Here is a 26575-nt window from a genome sequence, read left to right as displayed (position 1 = left end):
CATTTCCGTGGTGTTTCCATCCTTTTCTGAGGTTCCCAGGTGCTTGGCCAAGCTTCCCTGTGCAGATCCTTGGTCCCCTTGAAAAATGCTCGAGTCTCCCATTGACTTCAATGGGGCTCGTTATTCGAGACAAGCACTCGAGCATCGGGAAAAGTTCGTCTCGAATAACGAGTACCCGAGCATTTTAGTGCTCGCTCATCTCTACTTATTAACACTAAAACATGCTGTATAGAAAGAGATAGATTAGATAAGACTTTATTAATCCCCAAGGGGAAATTATTTTGCTTCAGTCATATGCACAAGATAAAACATATAAATACATACAATCAAGACATACAATAAAAACAACACAACATAAAAAGCGTATCAATTTCAAGATGGTAAATTAAATGATGTTCAACAGCCAGCAAAATCCTTGCTATAAAGTGCAATACCTTCTTCTGAAGATATTTACCACCAAACAAGCTTTTCCTAGCATTCAAGGTCTCAAATACTAGATGACCTGGGTTATTAATTATTGCCTTGAATTTCCTCCTATCGGCCACACTTGAAAAATTTTGGAACTTAGTTCCAACTACACGACCGGCCCTTCTGATAACTTTATCCAATGTGTTCATGTCCTTAACGTACATTCTTGAACCTAAACAAACTGAGCGATAAAACATTGCATCGGCTAGCACTGTGTCATAGAGCATCCAAAGTAGTTTCCTACAAATATCAAACGACCTAAACTTGCATAAGGAAAATAGACAAGACATAGATAGAATTACACATGAATCCCGCAGGTCTGTATCTTAATGCTTGCAAGCAAGGACGCAGTAATGTTTCATAAGTACATCCAGCCGGACAGAATCTGCCTCCTCTCCAAGGATATCCCTCAGTCTGTAATAATAAGGAAGATAATGGAAATTTTGTCAAATGCTTTTGCAACTTTTATTTCTTTAGTTTTCCACTGTCTTTCATTACAGAAATAAAATTATCTTTCACTAAGTTATATAGTAATGTACAATAAACACACTTGATCATATGGTCAACTCCCCTTCTTACCATTCTATAGTAAATCTACTCAACAGTTTTAAAACATGTATATTATTACACAATGGCCACATCTGCCATGAGGCGAGATGAGAATCTCGCCTCAGGTGGCAGATGTCTGAGCCCTGAGATGGCGGCAAAATATAAGCTGACGCGGTGATACACTTGAAACGCGTAGGCTTTAGGTCAACCACTGTACGATGTTTTTAAAGAATGAAGAATAAAGTTTGATACCTTTTTAAGAGGATGTGCTGCGATTTCCCTCAAGTCTATGGGAGAACAATGTTTTGATTGGGTTTAACGGGATAGTGAATGTGTTTATGATATTGTTTATTTTTTATTTGTATGAACTCAGAATTTTTTTCTTTTTTCAAGTCCCCTAGGATTTAATGGTTCACTCATAAAATATGCTGAAATACTACTGCATTGCCATATATTGTAAAATAGATTGATATTACAGCCTGCCTCATGGACAGATGACTGAGAGGCTTCCAGTTGCATTGGGATCAAACGCCACCTTTAAAGTGTTATAGTCAGGTTTGACTGATGCTTCTAAAAGATAAACAACTGCAATCAGTGTCAACAACGATTACATATGTTAACAGCCGGTGTCTTCTATATACCAGACAACATTGCTGTATACAAAGGGTTCAGCCCTCTCCACATGGGGTTAATGACTATGTGCTGCACATGTACAGTGCTCATCATTTCTTACATTTTTGTACTGTTGGACCCAGATAATACTTTGCCTCACATCCCCACCAGTCTCTGTTGATATACATGTATACATTGTCAATACTCTCCTATTACAGCCTCTAGCTGCAGCTGGTATTAGCTTTTAGAGGATTATCCTTTTAGATGCATCATCATCACTAAGCCCCTCTATACCAACAATGGGTCTACAGTGGCGGAAGCAGCCATACTAGACTCAAGGCACAGACCGGGGTAATTATTGTTTTCATCCTACAGGAGGGCAGAATTGCAAAGGCCTCATTTTATTTTGCTTTTATCTTTGTACTTCTATAATTTAAATGATATATTAAATAAGACCTGGAACAAACAAAATCATATAAGTAATCAATAAGGCTGAGTTTACACCTGCGCTCGGACCCCCTTTATTATCTTCCATTGGTAACACAATAATAACATAAATCTAACTGATCCCTTAAAATGTCTGTTTATTTCATTGGCTTCCATTAGCGTCCATGTGCATCACCTATCTGAGCGGAACATAAGACAGGAGCTGCAAAGCTATTTGTTCCATCTAAAGTAATGGAAGCCAACAGAGCTTGTGCAGAAACAGAAACTATGTGAAATAATTAAAAGTGAATTGAAATCAATGAACATATAACAGACTTTTGAATGTGGGTGTGTACTGGGCATAATATGGTAAATGTGAGCAAATTCATATAGACTCCATTAAATATAACTAGAAAAATAATTTTTATTTTTGGTGCGTTAGTGCACCCCAGGCTGTGGCTATGTATTTTCCCCTTTTCATGTATTTGATATATATGGTTAAAGGACATCTTCTACCAGGATAAAGGATTGTAAACCAAGCACATTTACATGGTGGTTTGTGCCCTCTCTGGCAGGATCCGCCTTTCTATAAACTTCTTTTAAAATTATGCTAATTAACTCGAAGGGCCACAGGCTCCGTTAAAATCTGTGAAGCCCCTCAGGCCAATTAGCATAATTTGAAAATACTTTTTTTGTACAAACCGGGGAATAAGAAGCTAAAAGAAGAGCAGACCCTGCCAGAGGGTGCACACACCAGTATGGCAGTGTGCCTGGTTTACAATCCTTCATCCTGGTGAAAGAAGTCTTTTAAGAGTCAGTAAGACTCGAAAAGCATCAGATATTTTTCCTACATTGCTCTGTATGAAGTTGATCGACTTTTAAATGCAAACTAAATAAAGGATTCATTTCTTATACGTTACACCATGGACTTGCTGGTCCAAATCCGTTTACTGTTAAAATTATTTTAAGTCTATACTGCACCTTCTTTCAGTCTCTATAATGAGTTCTTCAGCTTCCTTCACATCTTTCTCCAATAATATTTGAAACATGTAAACTGATTGAAAAAAACCAAGAATCTCTGAAATAGACATTGTAATTGTGACTGGTATATCTGTGATCCTGGAAATAAAGAATATGTGATGTGATACAGTGTAACTGGAAGATGCATCAATCAACATGTATTCTCAAAGATATGGACAAGATAACTTATTTCTGTTTGTGTTATGTATGGCTCTTTTTCTGTATAGTATAGTACAGCAGAATCTTTTTCGTAATCATTATTGGTTAAAAGGGTTGTATCTTCTCTAAACAATATTTGATAGGGGATGAATTGCTCATCATTAGAGGCCTGACCCTGGGCTGCCATGATGTGAGTTGTTTCATAAGCGGCAGATTTGACATCACTGAGAGGGTCTGTGCCAGCACTTTAACTGGCACCTTCTATGTGTTCAGTATATTCAACACTGATACATATTTATTTGTACAGTATACTTATTGCTGGATTCTGTGTGGTTAAGTCATTATTGTTATATATTTATATATTATTAACAGCATATTTATTGCTGGTATATACAGGGTGTAACAAAAAGGTTGGGTTGGTGGAATATCTTACGTAAAACCCAGCAGAACAAAAAACAAAAAATATATGCGCCAAATATGTAAAACCTTAATGGGAACACCCATGTTTTTATTGCAGATTTGGTTTGACCTAGCTCTTCAGTGAGATATGCCGCTGTAAAAATCGAGATGTGTGTCAAAACGTTGAAAAGGGAATATTTTGATAAATATTCCTCAGATCCAAAATCAGAAAATCGAGATTTGCAACATTTTTCTAAAAGCTATCCAAAGTTACCAAATTCAACACACCAGGTCCTCCCGTGCAGGTGTGGTGCAGGACCACACTTTGCTATAACAGTTCGACAATTTTTAGACAGACAATATCTTGGAAGAAGAGGGGACATTAAATGGCCAGCTTGTTCTTCTGACTGGATGCTACAAAATGAGACCAACCACACTCATCTACTCATGCTGTAGACTGATTTTATCATTGAATAGGATATTGTCAAGTTCAACTAGATGCATAGTTTGAGCAGTTCTAATATAGAGTATTCAATATTTGCAAAATTTGTAGGCAACAAGAAAAATCTCAGAGGGAAAGAGACTAAAGTTAATCAAGCTTTTCGATGCGTGATAGTCAAGGTGACTCACATTAAACCAGCCCTCAAAGAGAACAGAAAACTACTATGTCCATGCGTTTTTCCTAGGTAAGGCTGAATGTAGTTTCTACATTAAAAAATCTGATTTCCTGCCCGTCACCCCTGTGGTAAAAAATACAGGGTCAACTTTAGTATCATTGGATAGATTTTTAAGAAATATTTTGTATATATTTTTTTTGTTTTTTTATCTGATGTGTATTTTTCGAGATATATATATACGGCATCCCATTCTCACCCCAAAGTCAAATTTAAAGCAATTTAAAAAAAAGGGGCAATTACTCATAGATCCAGGCACCATGACTCATGTCTTTGTTATCCATGGTATGCTTCTAAAAATCATGTTTTAAATTATGCTAATGACTCCTGGTGGATGTTACCAGGGCCCATACTTCCTGTAGCTGCACAGGCTCTTACAGTGTGCAAGTTGCACTTGTTTTTCTGTTTCCATTTTTTGCTCCCCCACCTTATGATCCATAATTATTTTTATTTTTCCCCCAAATTGTGCTTTCCATTCACGGTATGTAAAATTCCATGCCATGTACTGGAAAGCGGGTCCCACCCTAGTATCCTTCAGACTGTCGATGATGTTACCCGGCACTCTTGCGCAGCCAGCTTGATAGGAGTACAGTTGTGCAAGGAAAGTCTCAGACTGCTGGGGTGCAACCCAGCTACTTAGAGGTTTCAATTAAATTATCAGCCCACGGAGCCAGGAGGCACTCAGGTGACGTAAGCCTGAGCGCCACTAGTTAATTAGGATATGGAATGTAAGTATAAATTTAAAAAATTTACATAATCAGGACAGTAACGTTAAATACAGCTCAGAAGACGATGGACATGTTATAGGAGAATAGGAGTATATCTGATGGGCAATGTCCTGTAACTAATCCTAGACCTAGATAAGGCAGGATAGTAGAAATCGCAATACAAATGGAAAAGAAATCCAAACCCCCTAATATCTTCAGGACTGAAGAACGGTTTATGTGTAAGGAGCCCTTTTGAAAAACCCCAACAATTAGAGTTGTATATCAGGGAATAGACACATCTGAAATAAAACTATAATAGAAACATTTGCTTCCACTAAATGGATGCCCTTGGGACATGTAATGAGTATTTAGGCCCACTAGACATCAACAATCAGTAATGTAGAATTGTGACAGAATCCCCATAACGTCCTTCTATATTCTGGTAGACTTTGCAATACACAGAAAAATAACTTTGCTGCCTACAAATGACCTAATAAATCATGGGTGATGGATAAGAGTCACACTGCCATCACCCTTCTTGGATTAAATAATATCCCATAGTAAAAGCACCAGAACATTACCATTCCTTGTCTTTGAGTGTAACAGCCTCATATATATTTTGGTACTGAGTGAGCGTGTGATTTGAGGTTTCTTCAGCATACTGGAACAAGGTATCCCAAACCTGCAAACATTATAAAAATCATTAATAGGAAAACATAATTCTTAATGATATTAAAGATAACATGGTTGACATTTTCAAAGGCAGTTGACAAATTTTGAAGTAATTTAGTCTTCATTTAACTTTGTTTAGGATAGTCTCTTGATTGATTTTGGAAGAGTGATTGGGCAAAAGCTAGTATGATAGCTCCAGGTGGACATATTATTCAAGGCTTGAGGAGAATGAAAGTAATGAGAGGGGGTAAATGTTTCACAGAGCAGATAGGTGCACTTTGCTCAGCATGAGTAGTACACATTTAACTCCACCCTGACCGCAGATGGTGCTGCAGACTCTGGACCTGCCCCACTGACTTTGACGTCACCGGGGAAGGTCCTAAGTCTGCAGCACCATCTGTGGACAACACTGCAGCATTCAACTGCTCCCTCGCTAATCGGGGAAGCAAGACCGGGTCTCCAGTCTCCGGATTTCAGAGAGAGCTGGCGACCATAGGGAGAAACAGTCTCCTATTTGTGGACAAAACCATTTCCATTTTTTTTCCTTTCATCAGTATAGTACAAAAATATTGAAACACATATTGGCATATGTCCTTCTCAGAATCCTAGAAGGACCAAGTTGGCTTTATTAATTATTCATTTATTATCAATAGCATTATTATTTTTATTTAACTTTATTAATTCTTTTATAATTGTAATAAAAGAGAAACTTTTGAACGGAAGAAAAATATAAAAAGTTCCATCTGCATCATCTTTAACACATTACCTCTGAGATTGTTTTACTTAAATCCTGTGACAGATCCTTGTATTTAATCTCCCAGGATGGATGAAAACCATGAAGAGCCAAGCATCCATTTTTCTTAAGGACACGAGCCACTTCTCCTGCAAAGTCGTCTAATATGAACCAATGAACAGCAAGACCGGCATTCACCAGGTCCACAGAGTCATCCTTTATGGGTAACTTCTCAGCCGCAGCCACCCTATTCACAGAGCGAGAAATACTAGTATGACCAACTTCATCTAATCCTCCTATGATAAGCAGAAATTCAAGCTGGTAAATACTCACATGTATGACACATTGCTTGCTGTATTGTTCTGTTTAGCCACATTTATTTGGGAATCACTGATGTCTATTCCTAGGACCTTCTTGAAGTGAGGAGCTAGAGGAAGAGTGTAACGTCCAGTCCCACAGCCAACATCCAACGCCAAATCAAGAGGCTGCTCATTTGTCTATAACGAAGGGCAGACAATATGTCATAATAAAAATAACATGGTTATAATATAACAAGGATTATCAATAAAACTTCATTACAGACACGTTACAGCTGATCGTTGTATCAAGAGAGCTTCAACATAGGTCACATTGGGCAGAAAGGTCCGTCTGTAACTAGGGGTCATCTGTAAGTCAGGTGTCCTTAGTTTGGGGACCACCTGAATCTGTTTTTGCACCTTTTTTGCAGCCCATAAAAATGGTAATAAAAAGTAATCAAAAGGTTGAATAGTTGCAAGTAGCAATACCAAGGTACCCTACCACTATGTGCCTTAAATGACCTAGCACACTTCCCAGAGCTAGAATCCCAAGTGTACTAAATAATCAGGGAGAAGACCTTAGTACGAAGGGTAACCAAGTAAACAGTGGTAACTCTGGCTAATCTCCAAAGTCATGGATGTGGTAAACTATCTCTGTATAAGATCAATTTCATGGAAAATTTATCAGAAAGAGGTCTCTCCTTAGTAAAACACACATGTTTTCAAAAAAAAGCACTGTTCAAAAACAATGGGGGTCATTTACTAAGGGCCCGATTCGCGTTTTCCCGACGTGTTACCCGAATATTTCCGATTTGCGCCGATTGTACCTGAATTGCCCCGGGATTTTGGCGCACGCGATCAGATTGTGGCGCATCGGCGCCGGCATGCGCGCGACGGAAATCGGGGGGCGTGGCCGAACGAAAACCCGACGTATTCGGAAAAACCGCCGCATTTAAGAACCGAAAATGTGTCGCTCGGGACCCGCTTACCTTCACTCAGACGGCCTCGGTGAATTCCGGCGCGTTAAAATGCTTTTCAGCGCAGCAGCGCCACCTGGTGGACGGCGGAGGAACTTCCTTATTAAATCCCGGCCGGACCCGAATCCAGTGCAGAGAACCCGCCGCTGGATCGCGACTGGACCGGGTAAGTAAATGTGCCCCAATGTTCTCTGGTGTGATAATGCAAATATTAAAGCATGTATTGGGGAAATTGGGCACCGCTCACGATCTACCATTACAATACCATCCATACAGTGAAGCATGGTAGTTGTTTTTTTCAGTGGCTGAAGCAGGAAGGCTAGCCATAGTTAAGGGAAAGATGAATAGAGCAAACCTGCTCCAAAGTGATTTGAGTCAAAGTTTCACCTTCCAACAAGCCACGACCATAAGTCCACAGCCAAGATCGCATGGGAGTGTCAAACTCTAACCCAAATCAAGATGTACATAACCTTTTGGTATCCCACCCAAGAAGCTGTAATAATAAAGGGTCTGAATATTGGCATTAGCGCAACATGTAATTATTTTCTTACTAATAAATTAGCAAAAATGGATAACATTCTGTGTATATGTTATTTGATAAATTTTGTAGGTAGACGGCACTGTAAATTCATGGTGCTCAGGGTTCGGTCAATGCCACAATCCAATAGCAAACAAAGATCCCGACACTCGTAGTCTTCATCAGCTCATAGCATAACTTATAGCATGTTCACAGCGACAGTAGACTACTACTACTACTGTCACTGTGAATATGCTATAAGTTACGTTTGCACAATAAACCTATGAGCTGATGAAGACTATGATTGCCGGGATCTTTGTTTGATATATATTATTTGCCACTGAGTGCAGAATAGCACATGGCCGTAAAATAATAAAATGTGAAAAAAAGGTCTAAACGTACTGCATGTATAGTAAATAGGATTGGGATACTTCATTCAAATGAATTCCAGTCTACGTCACTTACTTTTTCTTTCACATATGATACAATCATGTTGATGACTGCATTGGAGACCGGAATCATATACTTTTGATATACTAAAGAAAATGGCATCTTCTCGAACAATTGGGCCGCCATGACAGCTTTAATAGTTCCTCATTCTAATTAAAAGAAAAAAATGGAGCAAAAGTATTAATCCTGCCCAATATTGTAAACCTGGACTATAGTCTAAAAATTTACCAGATATAAATGGCTAATGATGATTGATACATTGGGTGCATGTTTGGTCTCTCAAGTCTAAATTTATACCACTTATTAGTTGGCTTTCCAATGTTTTTTTCACTTTGTGCCATCTTAGGCTCTGGTATTTTTTGTCCAAAAACCATGGGTCAAATTTATCAGGGCTTGTACGACTGAAATCTGATCTGACCTACTATAGAAGCACAGCTGTCCTTTAGGATTTATCAGGAGGCCGGAGCCTTCAATAGACCTGGCAGGTGCTGGGCGTGCCAGCATACGATTAATGCTCCCCCATGTCTTTATACAGTGTAAACTTGTAAAAATGTTCTAGATTTGTCAGTGGTTCAGGATGTGTGATGATTAGGCACTGATTCTGCTTTCTATCTCCTTCTAGTGGCAAGTATGCAGATTACTTGCTGTTATGATCCTGCAATATGACCCCCTCTGGTGGCGAATATGCAGATTGCTCGCTAAACTCCCTCTGGTGACTGCTGTTTAGCATTGCAGCCAATTCCTGTGGTCACGTGATTTGCTCTGTGGGATGGATTATAAATCAGCTTCCTGAATGTTTAGTCTTTGATTGAGTATTAGTCTCTACCCTGTGCTCCAGCCCTCTGCCTGCTCCGGTTGCTACATGCAATAGTGTCTCCTAGACTTTGTGTTTGGGGTCACTACTCCATTACCTGTGCCTGCCTCTAATTCAGAACCCTGCTCCGCCCTTTGCGAGTCCTCAGCCCCAACAGTTTTAACCTATCAAGATTTTACCACCTGCCGCTTGCCTATAGGCTAATTGTCCTGCAAGCCCCTGGCAGCAAAATCTTTGTGGTGGGATATGGTGAAGACCCAGGGCTTGTAGGCTCAGCACACTGGCACTTATAAGTGCTTAGGGGAGTTGTAAAAGCTTAATATGGAATGGGTGGATAACCAAGAGTTAAACCAACAACAGCTGCTCTGGTGCCTCTAGTCTTTTTCCAAGTGCCTGTACTCTCTTCAAATGCCCCAAGTGTCGCAAGGTCTGGCAACTCCCACAAATATGGTTCTGACCCCTTATGAACTACAATGAGGAACCCAAGCGTTGTGACAAGTTCCTGAACCAGTGTTCCATCCATTTTGAGCTGCTTCCAGTGAATTTTGTTTGTGACAAAACGAAAGTTTTACACAAATATCAGGCATTTCTGGACAATTCCAGGAACATCTTTGATGAGCCTGGTTGACTATCTTCAGAAGCTGCATCCCTGCTACACCTTTGCCAAGAGTTTCAGACTGTGGCTCAGTATGTTATTTCAGTTCTGGACTTTGGCCTCTGAATTAAAGTGGAATGAGAAAGCTCTTGTGTCAGTCTTTTGGGAGGGGTTGTCCGACCCAATCAAACATAAGTAGAAGACCGAATTTCTCTATGTAACAAAGTGTACCTCAGGTTCTGATAAAGTGCCAACGTGAAAAACAGAGGTCCACGCATCTTAATTTCAAGCTTGCTCCCTAATTTCAGGCACTCGTGTCACCCCCAGAAGAGCCTTTGCAGTTGGATGAACCAAACTCACCAGAAAAGAGAGAAAACCACATGAAAAATCACCTGTGTCTGTATTGTGCCGATTCTGGGCACCAGTTAAAAACTTGCCTTAAAAACTTCAGGACCTAGACCAAGGAAGAGTCCTAGGTTCACTGTGTTTCTATCCTTTGCAGAAAAACGCAAACCAGTTCACACTCAAGGTGTCCCTAATTGCTCATAAGGGAACCTTATCTGTGCATGCCTTTGTAGATTCTGGTTCACCAAGGAACTTCATCTCTACCTCAGTTGCAGCCAGATTGTGTTGCTCTCCCTCATCCTGTATCCCTGGTGTGCATTGTTCGTAATCCAATACCAGAGGGATCTATCTGGTAACACACCCAACCCCTAGATACGCATGTCTGAGTGTTGCACCAAGAAGAAATTGACCTGTTAGTGGTCTCAAAGACCATCAGCCTACTGATTTTGGGATTACCATGGTTAAGGAGACACGTTCCCCACTTCAACTGGGATACAGGAGAAATACTTGCTTGGTGCCCTAAGTGTCCATCATCATGCTTGAAAAAGGTATTGCCAATAAAGCCAGTCACTCTCTGCCTCTCTGAAACAAGGGAATTGTTCCTTTGTTGATGTGTTCGGCAAGTCTCAGGCAGAGAGGCGTTGAACTCATTGTCCTTGGGATTGTGCTATTGACTTGCTTCCAGTCAAAACGCCTCCACGAGGAAGGACCTACCCTCTGTCATTACCGGAAACACAAGTCATGTCTGAGAATATCAAAGACAAATCTCCAAAGGGGGTTCATTCGTCCATCTTCCACTCCAGCAGGCACTGGATTCTTCTTTGTGGAAAAGAGGAGAGGGGTCTCCGACTTTGTATAGACTGTCGCGGGCTGAATGAAATTACCATCAAAAATAAGTAACTGCTATCCCTGATATCTGACCTTATTGAGAGAATATGCAGTGCCACTGTTTTTACAAAGCTGGATTTACAGGGTGCCTACAACCTCATCCAAATCTGGGGATGAATGGAAAATGGCCTTCAACACCCTTGATGCCCATTATGAGTACTTGGTTATGCAATTGTCTTCCAGAGTTTTATGAATAAAATTTTCTGGGACGTACGCTACTCCTTCATTGTTGTTTATCTTGATTAAATTTTTATTTTATTTTTTCTCATTCTCTGCCTGAACATCCCAATCATGTTCAGCAGGTTTTGACCCAGCTCAAAGAAAATTGGAAAAGTGTCTCTTAGAGGAACCATCTATTCTGGGATTCTGGGATATTTTCTGTCAGGCTCAGGTCTTAAGATGGATTCAGGCAAGGTCCAGGCTGCCAGAATTGTCCTCAGCTCACAGGTTTAAAGGCAATCCTGAGATTTGTGGGATTTGCTAACTATTATAGTGGATCCATCAAGCGATTTTCATCCATTATTACCCCTATCACTGCTCTTACCCGAAAATCAGCTAACCCTCAGAAATGGCCTCCAGAGGCTTTCCAAGCCTTCAAGCAGCTTAAACAAGCCTACGAGTCACCTATCGCTCGGCTTGAAGAACAGAAAGGCTGATGCGTTTTCCAGGTTTTATTATGCAGCAGATAAGGAGATCTAATCCACCCCAAAACACATCCTTCATCCTTCTGTTCCATGAATCTTCTGCTAAGTCTCCTTTCTTTGTCTACGGCAAGCATCCCAATTTACCTGCTTTTCCGATCTTGCCTTCCTTTCATGTCTCACATGCTGAGATTAGGAAGTTTAGCACCATCTACAGTAGTCAAGGGTCAGGACTAGTCTTCAGAAAACATCAGCCAGGTACAAAGTTCATGGGTATAAAAAGAAACACCAGGTTCCATTATTGTCTATTGGAGATAATGGGGCTCATTTACTTACCCGGTCCTGGATTTGGGTCTCCCGGCGATTCAGTAAGCTCGTGCGTCCAACTTCCTGCAGGTGTCACTGGTGTGCCGAGGTCCGCTGGAGTTCACCATCTTCTTCCTGGTGCATGTGAGTGCTTGATTTTGCGACACACTTCGTTTTTTAAATTCCACGTTTTTTCCGAATCCGTCGGGTTTACCGATGGCCACTCCCCCCGATTTCTGTCGCATGAAAGCTGATCGCATGCGCCAAAATCTTGGTGGAATTCGGCACAAAACGGAAAAAGTCGGGAAACCCGATGAAAGTGCGGCCGCGGAGCCCTTCGTAAATAAGCCCCAATGTCTGGTTATTCACTCTCTTCATCAGACTCCAAGTGCATAGAATAATGTTTGCTCCTTGTTCCTGTCTCCATAACCCAAGTGATCAATCTTGTGTCTTCTCATCTTGCACTGGCATCATCCTTATGGATCAGCAACGTTTTTTCTATGTTCACCATGCCACCCAAGCCAATCCTCGTAGAAAACCAAAAAGAATATGAGATTGATGAAAGGGCTATGGCCCAGAGGAACACTCGTGAGTGAAAAAGGTACATGCCCAGCTTCTGAAAAGATTTTTTGAAAAAAGAGGAGTGAACTTGGGGCTATCACAGACAGTCCACCCCTAAAGAGAGGGCTCATGTCAATATTCTGCACTGATTCGGTATTCTATCTCCTGGGAGCACTTTGGAACTAATTATTTTGCCCACAACCTTAACTGCAAAAAAAAAAGCTTCAGGGGGCGGAGCCTGACCGGAGAGCGAGAAGGCTGCGTCTGAGTGAGCTCCCACTGTGACGAGACGTGACCCACCATATAGCAACTATAATTTCGCTTCTAAAGATGGAGAAAGCAAAGGAAAGCACCGCGGAGAGGATTGAGACACCGAGGTCAAAGAAACATCAAGGAGACTTAGATAAGTTTCTCAAAAAGAAGATCGCTACTCCCCCGGCTACAGGCCGCAAGATGGCGACGGCTGAACCGCATGTGCCAGACAAGTCAGACCTAGAAAGTCTAGCAGACAACAGCGATGCAGCAGCAACCTCTGAGGTACCTCTCTCACGATCTTTCCTGAAAACAACGCTTTTTCAAGCCCTAACGCCTGTTGCCAAAGAACAGAAATCAGGCAAATAGGAAGGAGAGTGGAGACACTAGAAGAAGCGCAGGACGCCATCATTGACCATAGTGCAGCTATGGAAGAAGACCACAAAGCACAACTAAGAGCAATTAACTCTGCATTTTCTTTATTAGAAGACCAAGAAAACCGCAGCAGGCGGAAAAATGTTAGAATAAAGGGTGTCCCGGAAACTATACTGTATGAAGACCTGCAAGGTTATGCAATGGAAATGTTTGCGGATCTCCTGACGCCAGAAAGAGCTAAACAAATATGCATAGAGCGCATCCACAGGGCACTAAGACCTGCGCCTAAACAGGATGATCCACCACGGGACATCATTTGTGGGCTGTTAAGCTACGTTGACACAGCCGCCATTTTAAGAGCAGCAAGGGAGAAAGGTGACTACTCCCTCAAGGGAGACAAGATCAATCTCTTCCAAGACCTGTCCTCCTCTACGCTCAACAAGCGAAAACATCTAAAGCCGCTCACGGATTACCTGAAGAGCAATAAAATCTTGTTCCGCAGGCTATACCCATTTGGACTTACCTTCCAATTCAGGGGAAAAAGAGGCACCGTTAGAATGCCTGAAGACCTACTACAAGTCTGGGACATTCTGGATTTTAACCCGATGGAGATCCAGTCCTGGCAGACTGTCCCGGAACATCTATTGGACTTAGCGCCCCTGCCGCAGCGACAACCATGGAAGGTAGCAGGGTCCACAAAATCGCAGAGACCGAAAAAGTGAGAATGGCAGCCAGCATGACCAGTATATTTCCCGTACCACATGTTGGATACGAGGCAATGAGCCGGGAGTCCAATGGACATTAAGTATACTTTATATTATTATATAGTTATAGTTAAATAAGTGCCTCACGATTGCGACGATATATGAAGTAGTTCATGTAGAAACATGTTCCCAGCACTTAAAGTTTCAGTTGATTTTAGTTAAAGAGTAATAACCTTTCTTCCATTAATATGCTTAAAATCCGCAGGTCTCAGTAATATGCAAGGAAAATATTACTCGATACCTCCCCCCCCCCCATCCTTATCCGGGTCACTACATCCTCACCACGATCAGGTTTATTGACAACATTCACCCCCCCACACACTCACCCCTTGAGTGGTCACTCCATAAAGGGTTGCGAATCTCAACAAAATGGTTTAATAAGTTGCAGAAATACAGACACTCAGAGAAACAGCAGTACTCATACCTATATTACGCCACATTGGTGGCAGTTTTTTGTTATGGTGTGCTTGGTGACATAACTGAGCATGCGAATTTACCCGGTTTTATGTTTAACTTCTCCCCTTTGACAGATATCTTGAGTTTGGCTAAAGTGCAGGAGAATATGACCATTAATCTCAGGCTTACAACAACAATGAACAATGGCAGTATATAAGATTTTGACTTTTAATTTAAAAGGTTTAAATGTCCCGCAGAAAAGGTCGCAAGTTTTCACGCTAGTTAAAAAAATTAACACAGATATATGTTTCATACAAGAGTCGCATTTTAAATCAGAGAAAATTCCCGCTCTACTCACCAACTATTTTAACCAGTGGTTCCATAGTTGTTATACGCAAGCTAGTAGAGGTGTTACAATTGCAATTAGCAAGAAAGTCCCATTTCAGCACATAGCATCTTATCAGAACCCAGAGGGTCGATTTCTATTTGTTTTGGGGAAGATTGGGGCGTCCAAAGTCACTCTTGCCGATCAGAGAGACGTTGGAAACGTTGAGCACCTTTGCTGAAGGGATATGGATAGTTGGTGGAGACATAAATATTACACTAAATCCAACACTGGATTCATCCACCTCTAAGTCAGTCCACTCGCAAAGATCATTAGCAAGTGTCATAAAAACGCTTAGGAACTACTCTCTGACAGACTCTTGGAGAATGTTGAATCCTCTAGTAAAAGATTACTCTTTTTACTCACCAGTCCACCATTCCTTCCAACGCTTAGACTATATATTTGTAACCAATAGCTCTGTAGATACAGTCACAAAGGCAGAAATAGGATCAAATACTGTATCAGACTATGCGCCAGTGTCTGTGGCCCTCAGCTTCCAAAGTGTGCCTTCCGCATCAAACACGTGGCGGTTAAATGAATCGCTTATAGATTCGGAGGAGAAAATAGAAATCATAAAAGATAAGCTATCTGCATTTTTCTCTAGAAATCATCCACAAGATACATTTATACCCCTTAACTGGCAAGTTTATAAAATTTTTATAAGCGGGGAATTTATGGCGTATGAAGGCCTTAGACGAAATACTTACAAAAATTTACAAACTAGAGTCAGTCTTCAAAAAGTCCAAGCTCATAGCTACCTCTCATGAACTAGGCTCAGAAAGGAAAAAAGTTAAAAGACCTTCTTAATGCTAAAGCAGCAAAAAATTATCTATATGCTAAATTTAGGCATTATTCGCATGGGAATAAAAGGAATAAGTTAATGACCCTCTTATTTAGGAAACACAAAGACTCTTCAGTTATTTCAAGTATAGCACAATCTTCCGACCACAAAACAGACCAAATTCATGAAATAGCAGAAGAATTCAGGTTATATTATGAGCAATTATACAATTTAACCCCACAACACCCTACGGGTGAATCGCAAACCTTAAAAGTTATCAACGCATTCCTAAACAAGCTTACCTTGCCATCCCTTTCGCAAGTGGAAAAGGAAGAATTAATGCAACCAATTACACAGAAGGAAGTAGAAGAAGTTCTTATGTCCCTACCACTACACAAAGCCCCAGGCCCAGACGGCCTCCCGATAGCATACTATCATAAATTTTCCACCACCCTGTTGCCACATATAACTTCTTGGTGTGAGGCTTTACGGTTAGGTAGTCCTCTTCCTCCACAAGCATTAGAGGCCACAATCACTGTTATCCCTAAAGAAGGGAAAAATCCAGAATAATGCAGTAGCTATCGCCCAATCTCGTTAATAAGTGTGGATGCAAAAATATGGGCCAAAATACTCTCACTAAGGCTAAATAGAGCGATACCACAACTGCTCAACCAAGAACAAGCAGGTTTTGTACCTGCGAGGGAAGGTAATCAAAACTCAACAAGAGTGATTCATGCCATCTTTCACGCCAAAAAACACAACATTCCCCTAGGTCTTCTCGGTACAGATGCCGAGAAGGCGTTTGACAGAATAAATTGGGATTTCATGATTTCCACCCTAAGTAAATTTGGCTTCCCACCTGCGTTTGTAAACTCAATTATGACTTTATATTCCAGGCCAAGCGCTAGAGTAAGCGTAAACAATCACCTCTCCAACCCCTTTCTAATTAGGAATGGCACAAGGCAAGGATGCCCCCTATCCCCATCTCTATTTGTTCTCATTATGGAAACATTACACAACTCATCTAAACGCTGCATTTGCGGATGATCTTTTGCTTCTTATCACCAACCCGAAAGAGGCCTTCCCTAATGACACTCATAGATGAATTTGGCTCCTTGTCTAATTTTAAAATTAATTTTACAAAGTCAGAAGCTTTGAATATAACAGCTGACGATGTACTAGTTAAGGCGCTACAGAAAAATTTCCCATTCGTCTGCCAGACGAATTCGTCTGGTATACTTAGGTATACACATAACCAGAGATTTGCTCAAGCTGTATGACGCCAATTATAAAACCTAGAAGTCCAATTACCTAGAAGTCCTGTTTCCTAACATGCACTTTCTACATAAAATTGAAATACACATCTTCACAAGACAAATAGTAGCTAAAAACCCAAGGACTAGGCCCCATACATGGTTAGAGGAATTAATGTGTAAAAGGCAGAAGCCGAAAGGCCTGATCTCCAAAATATATAATAAATCAATGGAAGATGCCTTAGGAGTACATAAACCTGACTATATTGGTAATTGGGAGAGAGAGTTAGGAGTCACCTTCAACGATATTGAGATTTCTAAAATCCATAGAAACTCACATGGTTTTTCTGGATGCGTAAGAGTCCAAGAAAATTCTTATAAGTTAATGACTAGGTGGTATAGAACCCCTAAGACCCTCAACCAGATGGGACTAGCCACACATGACAAATGTTGGAGGTGCAACGCATTCACATATATTTTGGAAGTGTCCTGGCATTCAAAAATTTTGGAAGGATATCTCCAGAGTAATAAATCAGATTATTTCCCAGAGCATACAGCTTACCCCAGCAAGCGTTCTTTTATGGCTTCCTAATAAAACATGGACTCCCTCGAGGAAAAATCTGGCCACATCATTAGTTCAAGCAGCTAAACTGCTCATCCCATTGTACTGGCTTAGTAAGACCCCTCCTACGATCCCAGAATGGATTAATAAAGTGGATCAAAAGTGTCGATTGGAGGAGCTCACCAGCTGGTCAGACAGAAAACATGACACATTCATCAAGTTGTGGTCCCCATGGCACCAATTTAGGAACCAAGTTTCCCAAATCTCTTAAGAACCTGCCAAAGTTGCCAACTGTCTTTGCTGATGATCTCCTAGCTCTCTCCCCAAAACATACAAAATGGAAATTACTTACACTGTGTTCACAATTGACAATTGACCCTTTTCCTTTACACACCTTCTATCCCATTCCCCCTTCCCCACCTTCTCCTACCCAGTTTAAAGTCATAAGAAGAATGGAAAAAAGAGAGTAATATATGTAATGCTACATTCTATTTTTCATACTATGTACCTATCAATATAAGCGGATTCGGTGCCTGCGTGGCGCCACTTCCCAAATGTTTATATGACTTGTATTGTTGCTTGTTCAATAAAAAAAATGTTAAAACCAAAAAATAAATAAAGGAATAAAGCTTCAAAAGTGTGGAATATACCTTATTTATGTACAGAATATAACTTTCACTTTATTTGTTTTAAAATATTAATTATCAAATGTGTAAATGCTAGACAACCATCTGGACCACCATCCCAGCTGCAGACCAATCTTGTCTCTGTGGAGACACCTCACAATAGGATGATGAACAAACACATTACACCAGCTATAGGCAATTATTAAAACCAGCTCTTGCCGGTTCTTGATCCGGTCAGTGCTTAGGTGTTGATGCAATGATGACTGCTTGATCCAAATCCAGTCCCTGTGTTATGTCCAGACCTGGGGTCAGAATCCATACGCTTCAAGGTTTACAAGGAGGTAGTGGGGGAGGGGAGAAGGATACATGTAGTTTGGGGTAAGTCTGTGTGCTTATTGATGTCTAGTAGCATTAATAGGATTACCATCTATCCCTAATACAACACACTTTCCGTTTCTTGATCCAGCGACAGGACAAAAATTCACCTGGCTTGTTAAGAACAATGCTTCATGCTTTATTGAGGGACTGTTACTCAAACAAATACTTTACAGTGACAGCTTAAAAGATTAAAGCAACGTATTTCAAATGCACAATTCGTCCTTTATCATGCTACCATCATGCTTAGAGGCAAATAGGTCTAAGACTGGTATTTTAACTTAATAATAATTATCTTTATTTATTTAGCACCATCATATTCCATAACCTTTACAACTCATAATACTGCATGATGCAGGAACTGCAAATTATACTTAGACTGTGCCTTTAGGATATTGGTGGTTGATTCTGGAACTTCAAATTGTACTGAGACTGTGCTTTTAAGGTATCACTGGATGATACTGGAACTACAAACTGTACTGAGACTGCACATTTAGGAAATCGCTGGATGATGCTGGAAATGCTAATAGTACTAAGTCTAACACTGAACTTTAGCAGTCTATAAGTGGCTTAATGGAGTTCGTCACAGTGCACATTTCAGATTTCCACCACACAGAGGCCTCACCTCCCTAAGTCTCTGCCCGTCTGACAGACCCTATGAAGATAAGCAACCTCTTATACAGTAGAGTAATATCTTTATGGTTGCTTAGGGGCTGCAAGTTGGTTGATAAGCCGTAAGGCTTTTGGGGTTGTGAGTGCCGAATCCACCAAATTTGGTACAGACTTGAATTTGGCGATTCAGAGCCGCTCATCACTATTTGTTACTTTTCAGTAAGGCAGTAGGGCACCGACCCCTCTGCTGCTCGAGGCGAGCAGTAAAATGAAGCCCTCCTGCTGCCACAAAAGGATAAAAAAACATTGTATGCATTGATAGTGCTGAAATATATATGCAAATAACCTCATAGTGCCATACACAGTTAAGGTTAAACACAAATGAACTTTTTGCAGCAAATGCTATTATGTATTTTTTTTATGTCAATTTCGGGGGTGATGAGTAGACTTAAGATATTCCCTGTTATTTTGAAACTGATAACGGGATAACTTTAAGGCTGTGGTAACACCATGTATTTGCTCAGGAGTAACGCACCACCAAAGGCATATGCATTTCTTACTTTGTAATAATGTGTTTTGCCTTTTAACCGGTTAAGGACCGGGCCCTTTCCTGTTTTTTCATGTCCATTTTTCACTCCCCACCTTCAAAAATCTATAACTTTTTTATTTTTACACGTAAAGAGCTGTGTGATGGCTTGTTTTCTGCGTAACAAATTGCACTTCATAATGATGGTATTAAATATTCCATGCCATGTACTCGGAAGCAGGAAAAAAATTCCAAATGCAATGAAAATGGTGAAAAAACGCATTTGCGCCATTTTCTTGTGGGCTTGGATATTACGTCTTTCACTGAGCGCCCCAAATGACATGTCTACTTTATTCTTTCGGTCGGTACGATTAAGGGGATACCAAATTTGTATAGGTTTTATAATGTTTTCATACATTTACAAAAATTAAAACCTCCTGTACAAAAATAATTTTTTTAATTTTGCCAACTTCTGGCGCTAATAACTTTTTTATACTTTGGTGTACGGAGCAGTGGGTGGTGTCATTTTTTGTGAAATTTGATAATATTTTCAATGATATCATTTTTAGGACTGTACGACCTTTTGATCACTTTTTATAGATTTTTTTAGATTTTTCAAAATGGCAAAAAAGTGCCATTTTCGACTTTGGGCGCTATTTTCCGTTACGGGGTTAAACGCATTGAAAAACCGTTATCATATTTTGATAGATCGGGCATTTTCGGACGCGTTGATACCTGATGTGTTTATGATTTTTACTGTTTATTTATATTTATGTCAGTTCTAGGGAAAGGGGGGTGATTTGAAATTTTAGGTTTTTTTATTATAATTTTTTTTTTTTAAACTTTTTTTTATTTTTATTTATACTATTTTTCAGACTCCCTAGGGTACTTTAACCCTAGGTTGTCTGATTGATCCTATCATATACTGCCATACTACAGTATGGCAGTATATGGGGATTTTCTTCCTCATTCATTACAATGTGCTATCAGCACATTGTAATGAAGGGGTTAAAACGAAATAGCCTCGGGTCTTCGGAAGACCCGAGGCTACCATGGAGACGGATCGCCGCCCCCCGATGACGTCACGGGGAGCGGCGATCCCAGGTAAGATGGCGGCGCCCATGCGCCGCTATCTGTTTGAGGCTGCCGGCAGCTTTGCCGGCAGCCCACGCTGCAAAAACACCCGCGATCGGTGCTAGCACCGATCGCGGATGTTACCGGTAAGCCTTTGCTGCAATATGCAGCAAAGACTTACCGGCTATGGAGAGGGCTCAGCCCGTGAGCCCTCTCCATGCAGCGCGACGCGACCGCCGCCGTGAATACACGGCGGGCGGTCGCGAACCGGTTAATATTAATGAAAATGATTAAGAATCACACACATGATGCCACTTAACAAACAAACATATATGCATTTCAAACTGCAAAGCAAACACATCATGTGAACACATGCCAAAGATTAACACATTTTTATGTCCTACTTACGCATAGATACATACAAGAGATCATATAAATGAATGCATAGACAGTATATACTTATTGGCCAATACACAATACATTACCTGAAGAAAAGAGAGTATAAATGTAAAATAGAAAGCACAGGACAGGACTTAGAGAACTTTCACCTGATCCTCACAGAGAGGGATAAGCAGAGGCTGCAGCTAACATCAACTTTTCTTTCTCCCACTCTCCCACATTCCCTCTTTTTGACCAACTCATTGCAACCGGCAGGACAACTAGACAAATTTAAGTCCTTTTGTATGTGATTGCAGTAGTAAAAGAATGAGAGGGTGTTTTATGCCCAGGAAACCCCTGACACGATGAGCAAAGGACTGCAGGGCAGCTGCAACAGAAGTCTATGCATTGGCTCTGTAGTCCTGCATTCTCATTGCGATTACCAATTAAATTTACTGACCATGTCAGACGCACAGAAAGCCCTTACTCTTTCTTTGGCAGTTACTCTTATGTTAGACATAGGTCCCAACCAGCTCTGCCAAGACCATTCCTTCAAATGACCCCTAGATGAAGCCGCATTATGGCGGCAAAACGGCCATAGGGTTTAGTAGGGAAAGTTCTACTAATTATAATGAGGGATAGATAGCAACTCTGTAATAGGAGTAACCAGTGTCAGGAGCCTTTGATAGTGGCTACAAACCCCCGCTAACGCGGGGCAGCACTTTATAGTATAAGTTTGAGAAAGCGCTCTTCTGTCACCACGCGACACACAGCAGTGTAACTATCTGCCGGCGTATAATGCACCAGTGTGGGGCAACAAGTGAAGCGCTATAGTGTCTCACAGTACAGATATAATCTGTGAGCACACATTTGTGACTACCTGACACATTAACTAAGCTTGGGAGCTCCGCGGCATGTGATCATACAAGACCGCTGAGACCCATGCAAGTAAAGTGAATAGAGTTACAATAAAAAAGAAATAAAAGAGATCCTAATAAATGATGATCAGACAGTGCTATAAGTAACAAAATCTACATATACGCCTGTGACATCTAATGGAAACATCACATATATGCCTGTGACATCTAACTGAAAGATCTCACATCGCACTCCGCCAAGTGTTAATTGACCCAGTGTGTATGTGAATGAACAGACACACCGAGTACAACGATATGCAACATTGTTTCTTTATTGATGTGTGTACACATAATTGATCTCTGAACAAAAAAAGCATTGCACAAAGATAACCAAGGTTACATATTATATGAAGTTGCTATCATAAAGAATGGTGGAATAAGGATTCAACTAACCCTCTTATGAATCCCTCAATTTAGGGGATCACATGCAAATTAAATTATAGGGGTCTATACTTGCATGTAGGGGAAGAATATCCCCAAAACTTTCCCTATCAGTTTTTTTATTTTAATAAATTTCACTTAATTTAACAAGAAGTATTATCTTTTTTAGAAAAATAAAGAATAAAAGTTAATTTTTACTGCCACTTTTCCCTTCTTTTCCCATTCTCCTCTTGAATAAAACCATTCCTTCAAATGCAATGCCCTGCTCCTGACTGGCAAGTTTGTAAACATGTATAATACTTGTGATAATTGTTCACCAAACTCAGTCTATCTGGGAAGCATTCTGCATACTATAATCTTAATACTAATAAGATTATTTATGGGGTATATGTTTAAGTTAAAAAAAATTATATTTTGTGCAATAAATATACCCAAGTATTTGAAAGTATCATCCCTTCCCCGTACATGTATCTTCATTTTAAATATTACATTTGTCTCATCTAAAAGGTAGCAAAAAAAGATTTGCCCACTTTTATTCTACTGCCTGAGCATTCCCAAAATGCACTAATACTTTACTTACTACGTCAAGAAATTTTTGAACATATGGCAAAAACATAATGGGGCTTATTTACTGTCAGGATCAGTGGATCCTCTGGACCACCGCGGGAGATGGAACTAGCCAACACCCTGGACCGGAGCCTAGCGGCACCTGGTATTCACCAGAGCCCGCCGCAAAGCGGGTTGGACTTGCTGCGGCAGGATACCACTAGGTCGTTCCCAGTTGTGACTAGCCCACGGTGGCAGCCGAGGTCGAGGTACCTTAGCGGAAGACAATCTCGTAGTCAGGTCCAGGCACAGGGTCAGGGCAGGCGGCAGAGATGCAACGTCAAGTCCAAGTCCGGGGTCAGCAACAGGAAGTCCAGGCAGGTGGGAACGGGAACACAGGCACACGGAACACAGCAACACAGAGGAACACGGTTAACACGGCAACACAGGATTCAGGAGCGGCAACAGATGGGAACACACAGGAAAGCAGGAATACACAGGAACGCAGGAATACACAGGAACGCAGGAATACTCGCTCGGAAGCTTTCTCTAAGGCTATGAGGCACAAAGATCCGGCAGGGAATGATGGGAGACAAAGGGTTAAATACAAGACAGGAAATGACCAGCGGCAATCACCTGCGCGCTGGCCCTTTAAATCGTGAGAGAGTGCCGTGCGCGCGCCCTAGGGAGCGGGGCCGCGCGCGAGTCCGGACGGGAGCGGGAGCCAGGAGGGGTGAGTGCACAGGAGCGTGACCGGGGCAGCGGAGAGAGGCACGGGTGCACCCGCGATCCGCGGTATGGATCGCGGGGGTGCCCGTGACATTTACTAAGGGTCCACGGCTGCACTTTCATCGGTTTTTCCAATGTTTTCAGGATTTGCGCTGCTGTGACAGGTATTTAACTGGGGATTGTGGCGCATGCTATCAGACTATGGCATTGGCTCTCATGCGACAGAAATCGGGGGGTGCGCCGTTGGACAATCTGAATGATTTCGACTGAGCACAATATTTAACTTTCAAATTGTGTTGCAAGACAATGCACTTACATGCACCAGGAAGAAGAAGGTGAACTCCAGCGGACCTGAGCGGGGAAGCAACACAAGCAGGATATCGGGTGCACGATCGTAGTGAATCGTGGCAGAGTGCATTCCGGTCGGACAATGCACTTTCGGGGGAACTCGCTAGACAGGTTAAGTAAATGTGCCCGAGCATCTTCGCCGATGAGAGAGATTTTCTCCTCTCTTTCCCATAGCCTCAGGCCCCTATCTCTCTTTTTAGCCCTTAGCTCAACAGCAAAAGCAAAATGAGAGGTGATAACGGGCAACCTTGTGCCCCGTCTTGTGCCACGTGACAAGTTATATTTTTGAACAGATCTCCCCATTTACTTCTGAATACGCAGACAGTTGATCCTATAGCTATTTTACCCCATTTCAAAGTGTTCCAACACCATCCACAAATATTGCAACTCGACTACTTAAGATTCTCAAATACTTGAGACTTGACACCAGTTCTCTATCTTCTCCATTTACAGATTCTCTTAGCTGGATATTTAGAAAGACTTTCTATAAATTGAAAGAGGTAGCATTCTGATTGTCATTTATAACTTATGTAATTAATTTACCAAGCCTACAGGTTAGGATTTCCAATACCAGGTTACTATCCATCCCTATCAAAGATATTGGGCTGATAGACTCATGCCTTTTCCTTTTTTTTGTAGTCTCTTGATTTTATTTTTTTTAATAAAGCTTGAAAGAATTTAACCTGATTTACTTCCGTAAAAAAATCCTCTGCTCCATTTATATCTGGCAGTTTTTGTGATTTTATGTAAGAATATTTTAAGCTTCCAGTGGCTTCAACCAAATTTTCCTATTTTCCTCACTGGGTGTTTAATGTATAAAGGTGAACGCATGTTTCTAATGTATATCTATTCTTATTATAAAGTTTTTTTTTCTTATAATTCACCTTATGAAATATTTTAAAATGCTCCACACCATAACCATTCTTGATGAATCAACATCATATTGAAGAAATCTGTTTATCGCCTTACATACCCTTTGTGATTTTAATCACACTAAGCCAGATTAAATCTGTAATGATAATTTTCTCTGCTACTCTGACCTAAAAGTGTATTAGAGAATGGTCCGACATACCCCTGACTCCATATAAAATACTTTTAACACAAGAGTTCTGTGAATCTTAGTGTTTAACATTTATCATGTGGGTGCTTAATTTTCCATTTATCATACCATTCCAACTTTGTCTTAACAAATGTGTAATGCTATTCATAGTGCTATTTTCCCTCTATCCAATGTTTTATGCATTACCATATTATATCCCCTAGTGCAATAAAATGGATTTCAGTGAATACTAGAACAAAGTTATGTATTCAAATATTCTAAATATCTAAAATAAAAAGTTGTGGAATATATATATCCACTATTATACATTTGTACCCTTCCAGTATACAGTAAACAAATGTGTATCTACCAAAATGATCAAATATTTGTGAATTCCTGCATCCTCTGGTCTTAGAGGTGTCTCCTGCAAACCATTGCAAGGACTGTTGGATTAAATGAAAAACTGGGGGTTTTAGAACCTACAGCCTGTACTATATATTCCAAGATGTGAATTTTATAAGATAATCCATGAATGTTTCAGGGTTTATAAGTAGCATCCATCTAAATGTGAAGAAAAAAAACTAAAGAAAAGAAAATGTCCTTCCCCATCTACCCCTTGGAAAACCAATTAATCTTATATAACATCTAGATCTCTCATCTAGACTTTCTCTATCTGATTTGACTCAGATCGTCCCGATGACAATTTCCCTTTTGCAAAGGGTGGCTATGGTTTGAACCAAAATACCAGAAATCAAACATATTTTTTTGGATTGCTTGCATTATTCCCTTCAAGGTAGGTTGTTTAGGTATCATTTCTTCCTTCAGTACCATCTCTTTTACCCTCAAACAGTGAAGGAGAATCTCAATCTTCTTGCCCCCATGTTCTGAGGGCTCAACCTCTCTGTTCACACTCAGTTCATATTATCTTAGAACATATTCTGTCACATCATAAATCATATTATAGTACATAGAGTTACTTTAGATCCACTTAACAAATGAGCATCTTACTCCCTTCCCCTACTGCTCTTACCACCTGTAGTAGACGAAGTTCAGAAGTGATGTCCTCACACACCTGTTCATCCAAGGCAGATATCCAGCCGTAAGGGTTCCTCACAGCTATTCATATACAGCAAAGGGGGTGGTTTTCTTCCAGAGATTTCCAAACAGCAGGAAGGGAAAGCAGATTTAGACATGCCCACAGCGACTATTTCTCCTCAGGGCTCAGGAGAGTCAATACCACGTGTATCCACATGCAGTCCGGGTCTCTTTCTTGCAGCAACCATATCTCAGGGGGAAGATTTATCAGAATTGTTTTATAGCAAACCCATTCTAGTTGCTCATGGAAACCAATCAGAGCTCACCTTTTATTTTATAAACTATTTATTTAGAGATAAAGAAAGCTGAGCTCTAACTGGTTGCCATGAGCAACTAGGACAGTTTTGCACAT

General features: G+C 40.7%; 1 protein-coding gene and 1 long non-coding RNA gene across 4 annotated transcripts; one reads left to right on the top strand and one right to left on the bottom strand.

Moving 5' to 3' along the window:
- Positions 1-239: 239 nt before the first annotated feature.
- On the bottom strand, positions 240-26296 carry LOC140074654 (putative methyltransferase DDB_G0268948). Of its 3 annotated transcripts, none has more exons than XM_072119710.1 (7): positions 26159-26296; positions 8675-8808; positions 6753-6916; positions 6453-6666; positions 5596-5696; positions 3037-3174; positions 240-882 (listed from the first exon to the last, which is right to left on the bottom strand). In XM_072119710.1, the coding sequence occupies exons 2-7, from the start codon at positions 8783-8785 to the stop codon at positions 795-797; spliced, it is 816 nt and encodes a 271-aa protein (XP_071975811.1). In that variant the 5' UTR covers positions 8786-8808; positions 26159-26296; the 3' UTR covers positions 240-794. The 3 variants fall into 3 exon arrangements, with proteins under 3 accessions (XP_071975811.1, XP_071975813.1, XP_071975812.1); XM_072119712.1 differs by having other exon boundaries at positions 26201-26289; XM_072119711.1 differs by having other exon boundaries at positions 26162-26258.
- On the top strand, positions 4190-7005 carry LOC140074655 (uncharacterized). The gene is made up of 3 exons (XR_011849237.1): positions 4190-4319; positions 6508-6740; positions 6827-7005. It is a non-coding gene; the product is annotated as an uncharacterized lncRNA (long non-coding RNA).
- Positions 26297-26575: the final 279 nt, after the last annotated feature.

This window comes from Engystomops pustulosus, chromosome 8 (genome assembly GCF_040894005.1).
Source record: "Engystomops pustulosus chromosome 8, aEngPut4.maternal, whole genome shotgun sequence".
In the NCBI taxonomy this organism is placed as follows: Eukaryota; Metazoa; Chordata; class Amphibia; order Anura; family Leptodactylidae; genus Engystomops; species Engystomops pustulosus.
The sequence above is the reverse complement of the archived record's forward strand: the minus strand, read 5'-3'. Positions and strand labels throughout refer to the sequence as shown.

Bases quoted from the DNA above. Each gene is read 5' to 3' on its own strand.
- LOC140074654 (XM_072119710.1), bottom strand. From the start codon at position 8,785: ATGGCGGCCCAATTGTTCGAGAAGATGCCATTTTCTTTAGTATATCAA. The intron at 6,917-8,674 runs GTAAGTGACGTA...CCTTCGTTATAG, and splicing joins TATCATATGTGAAAGAAAAA to ACAAATGAGCAGCCTCTTGA. The intron at 5,697-6,452 runs GTAATGTGTTAA...TAATGTTTGCAG, and splicing joins TAAGTAAAACAATCTCAGAG to GTTTGGGATACCTTGTTCCA.